At 37.2% G+C, this 11,638-nt stretch overlaps 1 protein-coding gene across 8 annotated transcripts in view; it reads right to left on the reverse strand.

Annotated features, from left to right (window-relative positions):
- Positions 1-11,638, reverse strand: part of LOC108698483 (muscleblind-like protein 2) — a 71,605-nt gene that overhangs the window by 35,971 nt on the left and 23,996 nt on the right. For 6 of the 8 annotated variants that reach the window (XM_041572796.1, XM_041572797.1, XM_041572793.1 and 3 more), the window contains exon 2: positions 6,403-7,306. The exons of the other annotated variants lie outside the window; for them this stretch is intronic. In XM_041572796.1, coding sequence (XP_041428730.1) covers positions 6,403-6,576 — 174 coding nt within the window. In that variant the 5' untranslated portion in view covers positions 6,577-7,306. The remainder of the gene's footprint in view (positions 1-6,402; positions 7,307-11,638) is intronic. 8 annotated transcript variants of the gene reach the window in all.

Raw genomic sequence — 11,638 nt, forward strand, 5'->3', positions numbered from 1 at the left:
TATAGAAATGAATGGAGAGTGGTGCAATTTCACTCTAGAGAACTCTGGCGATTTCTAACTTCACTCTATAAATATACCCCTAAGACTTTATAAGGGATGTATGATTATAATCTTAAATAAGATATAACCACATACAGCTCATTATAATCATGAATGACAAAAACAATTCAGTGTTTAACCATGGGACCCCTCCCTAGCTGAAGCAAAGAAACCGTGCAGAACATATGCTTCTTTAATGAGGCAGAGAGGGTATATTGTTTCTGGTAATAGTACTTTTCTCACATTTGCACCTGAAAGAAGGGTTAGTCCCAAATGTCTATTTCATGGAATCAAGTTTTTAATGTCCGTTAATTCCAGTTAAATATAAATATCAAAATAATCTTGTGTGGGTCAGTCATGATACTAGCTTTCTAATCTCCTGAAAGACAGCCGAGGATTACCATTTCTGTGCTTCCCTTAAGACTTGACAAAGGGGCGTGACCCCGAAACATTGCTCACTTCCGCAATAAACGTGCAACGGGTTCCTTGCTTGCAGCAGCCTGTGTGCCGTGGATAATTTTCTATTTGAATGATTTGTGAGGTGGCCGAACCTCTACCATTGAGCACCAGACATAGCATAATATAATTGGGTGTGCGAGAGCCTGCTGTATTTCTATACTTCCCTTAAGATGGCCATAGGCGCACAGATTCGATCATACGAATCCTTGTTTTGTACGATTTTTGGATCATGTGTGGAGTGTCCCGACACTTATCTTGCCATGCCGATCGGTTGTTCAGTCGATCAATGGGTTAGAAAATTTCTGTTGGCTGACGATCATATCTCTGCATGTATTGCCGATTGGACGATTTTCAGTGGGAGACTGTCACCAGCTTGGTCGGACATAAACTTTCATACAATTGCTGTAGGGTGAGAACATCGGCTGATCTGTTCTTTTACTACTTTATTTGGTCTGAATGGTTAGTGGCAGGTTGGGAGATGAGGAGGTACAATCGTTCGTCCGATATTGAGGTAAAATCTTTGCGTCTATGGCCAGCTTTAGGTAAGTGTCCTGTGAAGATGTGTGCTCATACCCCAGGATAGAAAGTAAACCGAGGCAGAAAGTGACTCAAGGTTTCTTTTGAAACATGCTGCTTTTGTTTACATCCTGTAGTCACCTATGTACATTTGTCTTCACAGAGGCCTGTCACCTTCAGCACATAACAGCACATGTAAAGGAAAGCAAAGAGTGGAAAATAATACATTCAAAAAAAAAAAAAAAGTAAGAAAGCAAGACAAGTCGTGCGGTGTATATGTATGTCATTTGCAATCATGGTGTCAGTATCTGTAATAGTGCTTTGACTGCCTATAGGTTGAACTATCCATATACTGTACATGTTTAGCAGATTTGTTTTAGCCATTCCCATATTAAGGCTGGTTACATACAGACATGCAGAGCAAAGAATGGCCCACCAAAAGGATACACTGAAACAGACTTAAAAATGCCTTGTAAATGACTAAAGAAACAAACATTTTCTAGTTTCTGCAAGCTAAGCAAACACCAGCCCATTCATAAGATTAATCACTGCCTAAAATTACATGTGTGGAACCTGTTATCCAGAATGTTCAGAACGTGGTGTTTTCTGTAGGGGTCTTGCATTAATCTGGATCTACATACCTTATGTCTACTAAAATATAATTTACCTATTAAACACAATAGGATTATTTTGTCTCCAATAGGGATGAATTAAATTTTAGCTTTGATCATGTACATGGTACTGTTTTATCATTACAGAGAAAAAGGAAATTATTTAAAAAAAAAAAAAAAAAAAAAAAATAATTTGATTTAAATGGAGTCTATGGGAGATGGCCTTCCTGCAATTTGGAGCTTTCTGAATAACAGGTTTCAGGATAATGGATCCCATACCTGTACAAATAGAAATCATTACAGAGGAGAAAATGGGACATGTGCTAATAGAGGCCTCTGTTACACTGAGCTGGAGTTAAAAAAGGACTTTAGCTAACAGATTGAAATAGCGGAGATGACTCCTATGGGAAAACCTAGCACCTGTGATTTCTGAAAAACAATAAATGAGAGTGGTACTTTACACATCAAGAAAACTAACGGCACCACCATGTAAAACAAACAATTTAATGTTGGATAAGTAATGGAATGTATTCACTGCTCACAATCTAAATGATAGCCAGATTATATACATTTCAGCGCTAAACCTTACCTATTATGGTGTAATCAGCATATTCTATTAACATGACAAATGGAAAATATTCCTGCAGACTAATAAAACAGCTACCAAGCTAATTCTCATGCATTTTCCATTTTCTGTGATGCTAACCACACCCAAATCATTGTAAGATGCAAGTTTAAGTGAAACTATGAATGCCATGACTTGATTATGCAATGTCGATTCATTTTAAAATGAAAACCGAATGCAGTACCTTGCATCTCTCATAGATACTTTTTAACTCTTCATGTTAAGATCTCTTTCCTGTGTTATCTCCTTTAAGGGGTCACCGAATCACAACTTTTCTCTTTTCTGACTTATCACCAGACTTGCAAAGTAGAAAGACTGGATTAGAGCTCTCACTAATGTTCTGACAAGTGACTTTGAGATAATGACAAGGCAATATAAAAATAAAATGAGCTTCATTGATTTTTAAATGGACATGTTTGTTGCACTATATGCATGTATCGATTTTCAATAAAACAAGGAAATGCTCCAATAGAAAGTTGAAATGCAACTTAAAATATACATTTTACGTACTCTTTAGAGTTTGAATATAGGGGCTCATTTATAAACGCTGGGCAAATATGCGCCTGGGTAGTAACCGTTAAAAACCAATCAGTGATTTGCCAGCTGTAGGTAGAACAATAAAAGCAAACATCTGATTGGTTGCAAACATCTGATTGGTTGCAAACGTTTTCTTCAAAGTCACAATTTTGCCCAGTGTTTATAAATGTCAGTCTATTGCTTGGGCATATTGTATAAGCTCAAACTAAATGAGTCAAGCGACATGCATCAATTTTCTCCTCTGATACCTTGTTTTATTAATTAATGCTCATCCTGGAATTAAATCTGGAAGATTATGTATATTATATGAGAGTTTACTTTTTTACCAATGAGTTGTAGGTAAGATAGAAATTCCATATATAAAATATAGATATGGTATTTCTATTTTGGCTACAAGTTATTGGAAAAACACTAAGTAAACTCATTAATCTTTTCATTTGAAGCAGTCAGGCTTTGTGTTGGCCGTGGATCAAATGTTTCAAGGGCAGAAGCACAGCTCTTTTTTTGTGCAGTTTTGCAATCTACACTCTGGCAGGATACAATGTTTGCTCACACAATGCTGGAGTCAAATTTGTTTTTAAACATCAGGTCCCCATTCTGTATTAGGATGTAGGCTTCAGAAACTGGAAAGGGGTTAATAAAATAAGCTGCATTCTCTCTGCATATCCTGTTGGCAGGCTTTAGGAGTCCTAAAACATTTTGTCATAATTAACTCTTCTGCAGCATGTGATCAGCAGCATATGTGAGTCTCCTGAGCTATCTAAAATGGATTATTCTAATAACATGGAAAATGTGCTTTTTGCTGTAAGGCCTTGTTTAGTGGTATTGAAACCTGGGCACTGACAGTAACCACCAATTGCTCTCAGGGTCATGGAACACACAGAATTTGGATTGCCGCATAATTCTGTAGGAAAAACACAGAATTCTCTAACTGCTTCATGCTCAATCCCATGGGCCATAGTAATGCTTTGTAATGGGAAGTATGGGCTACTAATACAAGATTATTTATCAAGGATGGAGTTGTGTTTTTCAACTCACATTTTCAGTTTAAAAAAAAAAAAACTAGCATTTTTTCAAGTTTTTTGAAAAAAACTTGAATCTTTTGGAAATCGCTAGAATCTGAAAATACACCATCCAAACATTTGTAGGTCGTAGAACCATGAACCATTTGCACAACACCAAAAAATACCTGGAAGGAATTACAGGTATGAGATTCGTTATCCAGAAAGTTTTGAATTACAGGAAGGCCATCTCCCATAGACTCCATTTTAAATAAAATGTATTTCCGATTTCTCTGTAATAATAAAATGGTACGTTGTATTTGATCCCAACTAAGATATAATTAATCCTTACTGGAGCCAAAACAACCATACTAAGTTTCATCAATGTTTAAATTATTTTATAGTAGACTTGGGGGCAGATTTATCAAGGGTCGAATTTAGAGGGTTAAAAAACCCCTCGAATTCGACCCTCGAAGTAAAATCCTTCTAATTCAAATATCGAATTCGAAGGATTTTAACGCAAAAGGTTCGATCAAATGATAGAATAAAAATCGTTCGAATCGGATTTTTATTCGACCCAAAAGAACTTAGAAAAGTGCTGGGGAAGGTCCCCATAGGCTAACATTGGACTTCGGTAGGTTTAAAGTGGCGAAGTATGAAGTTGAAGTTTTTTTTTAAAGAGACAGTACTTCGATTATCGAATAACGATTTTTACATCAAATCGTTCGAATTATTCGATTCGATCTAATTCGATCGAATTTGATCAATTCGATGGTCGAAGTACCCAAAAAACTACTTTGAAATTCAAATATTTTTTCATTCAAATTATTCACTCGAGCTTAGTAAATCTGCCCCTTAAACCAACACCCATTCATCCACCCATATATATATTCCATCTATTTTTCAACTCACTGATTTTTACAGTGTTTATTTTTAAATTTTGATGCTGGTTTTATTATAATATATACCATTGCATTGCATGGAAAATAGATACATTTACTTCCTGGTGTATAAAGCAGAAAATATAAATTGCCAACAAATGATATTTGATCAAATTCCATGTAGAACAACAAAGCATATACATGAACAAACCGGGCCAGATTTATAAAGTGGGTGCCCCTAGGCCCACTGCCGTTCATCGTCCCTGTCCCCTCCCCTTTATTCGTGCAAATTTTCATCATCTGGACCAGAGCAATGGGGATTGGTGCATGGGAAATTTAAAAAATCATTATCTCCAGCATTTATATCTCCCTAGTGTTTTTGAACCAATGTGGGTGTGGTTGAGCAGCATGCCACCCCTCTAAAATCCTGCCACCCTAGTCCAGGGCCTAGGTGGCCTTTCCACAAATTCGGGCCTGTGAACAAGTCCCACCCAAATGCTTTGTTTGGTAGCAGATACGAGAGAAACACTCATGTCGGAGATGAAAGCAATTCAAAATACTCGGTAAAATACAAAAAAAGTCAACCTAAATTAGTAGAAAAGTACATTTTAACATGCATTGTAGAGGGTGAACATAAAAAGCTATGACAGCACAACTGTAAACATTACATTCTAAAAACATATGCTGAAATGTAATCAGATTTTCAGATTGTTCTCCAATCTCTAGGCTTGCACTTTCCTACCATGATTGCAAATATGGCAACCAATCTGTTGTGTGTAATCAGCCACAGAAAAGAGCCAGTTTCACAGTTTCACAAAAACTACTGTTAATTCCCAATGTGGTATAAAGTTTTTTTTGTTTTTTTTTCAAATATATGACTAAATTATGGAATAATGTCTCATCAGTGCAAAAGTGTTACTGACACTTTAAAATGAAGTGCTAAATACACTGTTGAAGGTCAAATACCTCACCCTCCAAATACTCATGCACATGTATATTTCAGAAGTTACATGTTCCAAGGTAATGTCCACCAGTAATCAGTGAGTTATATATGCAAATGTACACCCCAGTCTGCCAAATATTTGATTGCTCACTGATTCATAGCTTTATAGCCCAACTAATGGTGTAGTGAACACTATTTGGTCAAGGGAAAAGGCAATTGGATTTTTACTATTGATTGCTGTTCTCATATCTACCACAAGGTGGGAGAATTTTTAGCAGTAGTTGTCAGAAACCTGTTAGACTAGGGCCAAACGAAATGGATCCTCTGCAGGTCGAGAATCTGTTGCCCCACTGCTCCACTTCTCTTCTTCTGCTGCGCTGCAGGCATGACGGATTTTTTTGTGAAATGCAAAATCTTGTATTTCGGAATCAAAATCTGCTTCGCAGCCTGACTGAGATCACTGTTGTGTGGCCCAGCCTTATCTGGTTACCTTCCCATTGTTCTGTTGATAGGCTGCTGGGGGAGGGGGTGAAATCACTTGCAGTGCAGCAGAAAAGAGTGACTGAAGTTCATCATAACAGAAGTCACATGGCTGAGTGCACCTGGGAAACTGACAATATGTCTAGCTCCATGTCACATTTTGATAAATAAAAAAAAATCAGTTTGATCTTTTGAAAAACAGATTTCAATGCAGAATTTTGTTGAAGCACTACTAACTGATGCATTTTGTAAAAAAAATATGTTTTCTTATGACAGAATCCCTTTAAGTTTGTGATATGAACAGTCATACCTTTAAGGAGTCAAAGCAAGCAATCACTCGACCATTTTCCACATGGCAACTCCGAGAAGGGTGAGCAAATTTGCACTCCATATCAGATCTTGAACAGGTGCCTCTCTGGAACTCTCGACAAACTTCCAGAGTCAGCCATTTTGTGTCACGTACCAGGGAAACGTTAACGGCCATATTAAAGAACCCCTGGGTTAGAGGTACTTTCCTTTTCTAACACAATCGTTCCACTTTTTAGAAAAGGGTACTTAGGGGGTATGGGATTTCAAGCTTAACGGGACAAAAAATTTGCCTTGTAGCTTTGGTTAAAAAAAATTTAAACAATTTGTCAGCACTTCGGTTTGTTTTTACAAAGTCAATCTATTTGTCAAGACAAAAAAAATACATAAAATAAGAGAATAAAATCCAATTATAAAATAGACTTTTAATCTGATAACTCGGAAACAAAAATAAATCTAATTAGAGGCCAGCCCCTGAAAAGTGCAAAAGTCAAAGTTCAAAAGTATTCGTTTTTCTTTTCTCTCTCTCTTTCTCTTTTTTTTTTTTTTTTTTAATATCTTTCAGTCAGTTCTGGAATCACTTAGATGAAACCGGCAGTCTTAAGACAATTCTGTGCTCCAAACGAAACAGTTTCAACCAATAGCAACTTTTTAGTTTTGGTGCTGTTAAACGTATTTATTCAGTTAATGAATGTTACAGTAGGGTCTAATAACTGATTTTTAATGTTGAAAAAGTTAAATTGGAACTGTTAAAGTGAAAACAGGTTAAATGGATTGCCGTTGGGGTATGGCCTGCAAGCAACGGCAAAATGGGAAAAAAAAAGCAAAGCGAAAAAAAAAAATAGGAGAGGCAGCACTAGATAGAAATCCAAGCAGCGTTGGCTTCAGTAAAGGCACGTTTCAGCAACCTGCATGAGGAAGAAACAAAGTACAGAATCAGACAAAGCAAAGAGCTAATAGTCTTATCACTCACTGATATCTCATTTGAATGTATGTCTTAAAATACAGGAAAAGCTTCAGATACTGACATTACAGTCTGCAGTCAGTCATTGTAGATAAAAGGGTATTCCCACATGAAGCTGTGCATGGTAAAACAAGCAGCCAATGACTACTACTGTAGCATTAGAGGTCTAGACGGCTATCCAGTAAGGGAAATAGTTTCATAATGATTTTTTTGCAGACTATCAATTTTATGCCCAGTGTTCAGATAGTAATTGTTTTGTGTCTGATATATCTCCAATGCACCAAGCTCATTTCAGACATGACTCTTTTGTTTTCGAGCTTGGACCAGGAATTAGGAATATAATGAATTTTGCAACAATCGCATTACTTTCTGCAAGGAGAACAAACAAACTGACAGTGGCAAGGAATGTGAGAGGGTACTGTAGCTTTCAGCTGGTGGCTGTGTGCCACAGACAGGAGGGACTAGCAAGCACAGCACAATGTATTTCTGGGTAGAATTTAACCCTGACTCAGAATCAGTAAGGTGTCCCTATAGGCAAAGACAAAGCCTGCACTACTGAAGTAAAGAGACATATCAGTATTTGAGTCTACCCAACACGTTGTCTCAGTGCAGGACATTTATTATTCCATTTGCAAAAGATATGGAACTTAACTAGCTTTTGTCCTGCTAAGATCCATTTAGCCAGGAGTATACCTGAGTCGTCTTATTATTATGTTAACATACACTATATTGCCATTGCACCTTCCCTAAAAAATAACTTGTGTTCTGTGTACGTGTACTCTGACTAATAAATTCATGCACCCAGCCCAGCCACCATGGAAAATTGATGGAAATACGTACCCTAGCAAAATACCTCTCATCTAGTTTGTTTTCTTATATACTGTATATAGGAAGCACATTAGACTGTGGAAAATGTTAACATTCTTGCTCTTTGAGGGGTTCCTTATTGACACTCTCAAGTGATTTTATCCTCCGCCAGAATACCACCAACCCTTCAAACTGCCCAAATGTCCTCAGGCTAACACTGAACAGCCCAGAAACACACACTTGAGTTTTGATATTTGATTTGAGTTTTAATTTGATACACCCTATCAATATATTTGATATACCCCTATCAAAAATTAATAAATGCTGAAATGTGCTGGTTTTGCAGGGAAGCATTACAGTTTATTTAGAAACATATACATAATGTTATTTCTGTTTTTGTTTTTTTTATAACCTAATAAAATTGTGCCCATCCTACTTAATGAATAGTAACCAAGTGCACATGCTGCTGCTATGAATTGGATATGAATGTAATTCCAGGGTTCTGGGGGTTGTCAATAGCTGCAGCACACATGCCCTGAGTGAAATGTCCATTAATGCAGTTATTAATGCCACATCCATTGGCAAGCTGGAAGTATTGGCATCCCACTCTGATAATGCTAGCCACAACTTCTGCTAATATACTTTTGAAATATTAAGTCTGTATCTTAATGGAAGCAACGTCTATCGGTTTCCTTTGAGAAGCCCGCCGGCTATCATTGTATGGATCACCACTACAAATCATTATATTTTTTAATATAAAGCAAAAAGTTGCCAACTGTGTGTGTAGAGCATATCTTGGCAAAGAGTTACAAATCTCAGTGGCAGCAAGAGAGGGCTCACATACTTTAGCTCTTTGGAAATCATGTTTTTATGCAAGGTTACACAATTCTTCTTGGAGCAACTATGAATACTTGGCTGTGGTTTGAAGAATGTGTCAGAGCAAAGCTTTCTTTTTAACCCTTCATTGGTAGCAGTTTTATTTCATTCATGCTTTATCCTTTAAGAAAAGAATGCATGTTTTTTTCTTTGATATTGTGCAATTCACATGCAGAGATCTGCTCGCTAGGGTTCTGTTCAAGGCTTTAAAAAAAGTGTTGCCAAAATACAGGTTTGCACTTTTTTTACTACAAAAGAAAGTATCACTGCTCTTTCACCATTCATTTGTAAGAAATATTTTTGTCTATTACAAATTACTATTGCGTTATGTATTAATCCTGTTCATTTGTATTTTTCTTTCCACTGAGGTGGAGAAAGAATCGTGCATTTTACAAAGCTCTTATCTATTCCAGATATCCTGGTATTCCCCACCCCCACTTTAAGAGGTTACACTAGAAGGATTAATCCGTGTGCAGCACGTTGCCATAAACTTCCATTTGACGTCTGCAACTGAAGAACTATAGCCTTTCTCAACCAACTGTGAGCAGCACACTGGCTCAGGGGGGATCTGCACTCAAACATACATATTTTGGTAGGTACCACAAGATAAAAACAGTCAATTATGATTTCCCTGAAATTGTACGTCCATTATTTGTTTTACAGATTAGTGAACATCACATTCATCCATTTTTCCAGATGGTTAGATATCTAATGGTATGGTGAGGGTTTTAAACATAAAGTTTAACAATTAGTCATATGAAAAAGTTTGAGAACCCCAATAATTTACTCCACTTTAAACAAAAAAGATGGTATGTCTTTCATTTTCCCAGCAAGAGTTTTCTAAACAAAGATTTTAAGTGAAGCATTTAGTTGAATGAAATTTAATCAAATGTGAAAAACTGGCTGTGCAAAAATTTGGGTACACTTTTAATTTTGCTAATTTGAATGCATGCAACTGCTCAATACTGATTACTGGCTACACCAAATTGGTTGGATTAGCTCGTTAAGCCTTGAACTTCATAGGCAGGTGTGTTCAATCACAAGAAAAGGTATTTAAGGTGGCCAATTGCAAGTTGTGCTTCTGTTTGACTCTCCTCTAAAGAGTGACAGCATGGGATCCTCAAAGCAACTCTCAAAAGATCTGAAAACAAAGATTGTTCAGTATCATGGTTTAGGGGAAGGCTACAAAAAGCTATCTCAGAGGTTTAAACTGTCAGTTTCAACTGTAAGGAATCTAATTAGGAAATGGAAGGCTACAGGCACAGTTGCTGTAATACCCAGGCCTGGCAGGCCAAGAAAAATACAGGAGCGCCTTATGCGGAGGATTGTGAGTGGTTACAGACAACCCGAAGATCACCTTCAAAGACCTGCAAGAACATCTTGCTGCAGATGGTGTATCTGTACATCTTTCTACAATTCAGCGCAATTTGCACAAAGAACATCTGTATGGCAGGGTGATGAGAAAGAAGCCCTTTCTGCACTCACACCACAAACAGAGATGCTTGTTATATGCAAAAGCTCATTTAGACAATTTTGGAACAAAATTCTTTGGACTGATGAGACAAAAATGGAGTTATTTGGTCATAACAAAAAGCACTTTGCATGGTGGAAGAAGAACACTGCATTCCAAGAAAAACATCTGCTACCTACTGTCAAATTTGGTGGAGGTTCCATCATGCTGTGGGGCTGTGTGCCTAGTTCAGGGACTGGAGCCCTTGTTAAAGTCGAGGGTTGGATGCATTCAACCCAATATCAACAAATTCTTCAGGATAATGTTTTAAGCATCGGTCACAAAGTTTAAGTTACGCCGGGGTTACATATTCCAACAAGACAATGATCCTAAACACACTTCGAAAATCTACAAAGGCATTTATGCAGAGGGAGAAGTACAATATTCTGGAATGGCCGCCACAGTCCCCCGATTTGAATATCATTGAAAATCTATGAGATTATTTGAAGCAGGCTTTCCATGCTCAGCAGCCATCAAATTTAACTGAACTGGAGAGATTTTATATGGACGAATGGTCAAAAATACCGCCATCCAGAATCCAGACATTCATCCACGGCTATAGGCAGTGTCTATAGGCTGTTACATTTGCAAAAGGAGTCTCAATTAAGTATTGATGTACTATCTCTGCTGGGGTGCCCACATTTATGCACCTGTCTAATTTAGTTATGATGCATATTGCATATTTTCTGTTAATCCAATAAACTTTATGACACTGCTGAAATACTACTGTTTCCATAGGGCATGTTACAGTATATGTTAAAAAGAAGTTGCTACTTTGAAAGCTCAGCCAATGATTAATAAAACTCCAAAGAATTAAGAGGGGTTCCCAAACTTTTTCATGTGACTGTATATGCACAGACACAATTAAACATGTGGTATACTGTATCCATCCACATGTTAAGTGGATATTACCCGCAAACTTTTTCTTCAACTTGGTGTTTACTGAAAGGGGTGTCACCACCATCCTAATATCAGTTGCGATCTCAAACCTCCAAAGACTCCAGGGCACTGGAGAGTTCCAAAGCATTTCACTTTTATTAAGCAACGTTACAGAACAATATGTCTCCTTTCTTCCAAGGATGA

Source organism: Xenopus laevis, chromosome 8L, assembly GCF_017654675.1.
Source record: "Xenopus laevis strain J_2021 chromosome 8L, Xenopus_laevis_v10.1, whole genome shotgun sequence".
In the NCBI taxonomy this organism is placed as follows: Eukaryota; Metazoa; Chordata; class Amphibia; order Anura; family Pipidae; genus Xenopus; species Xenopus laevis.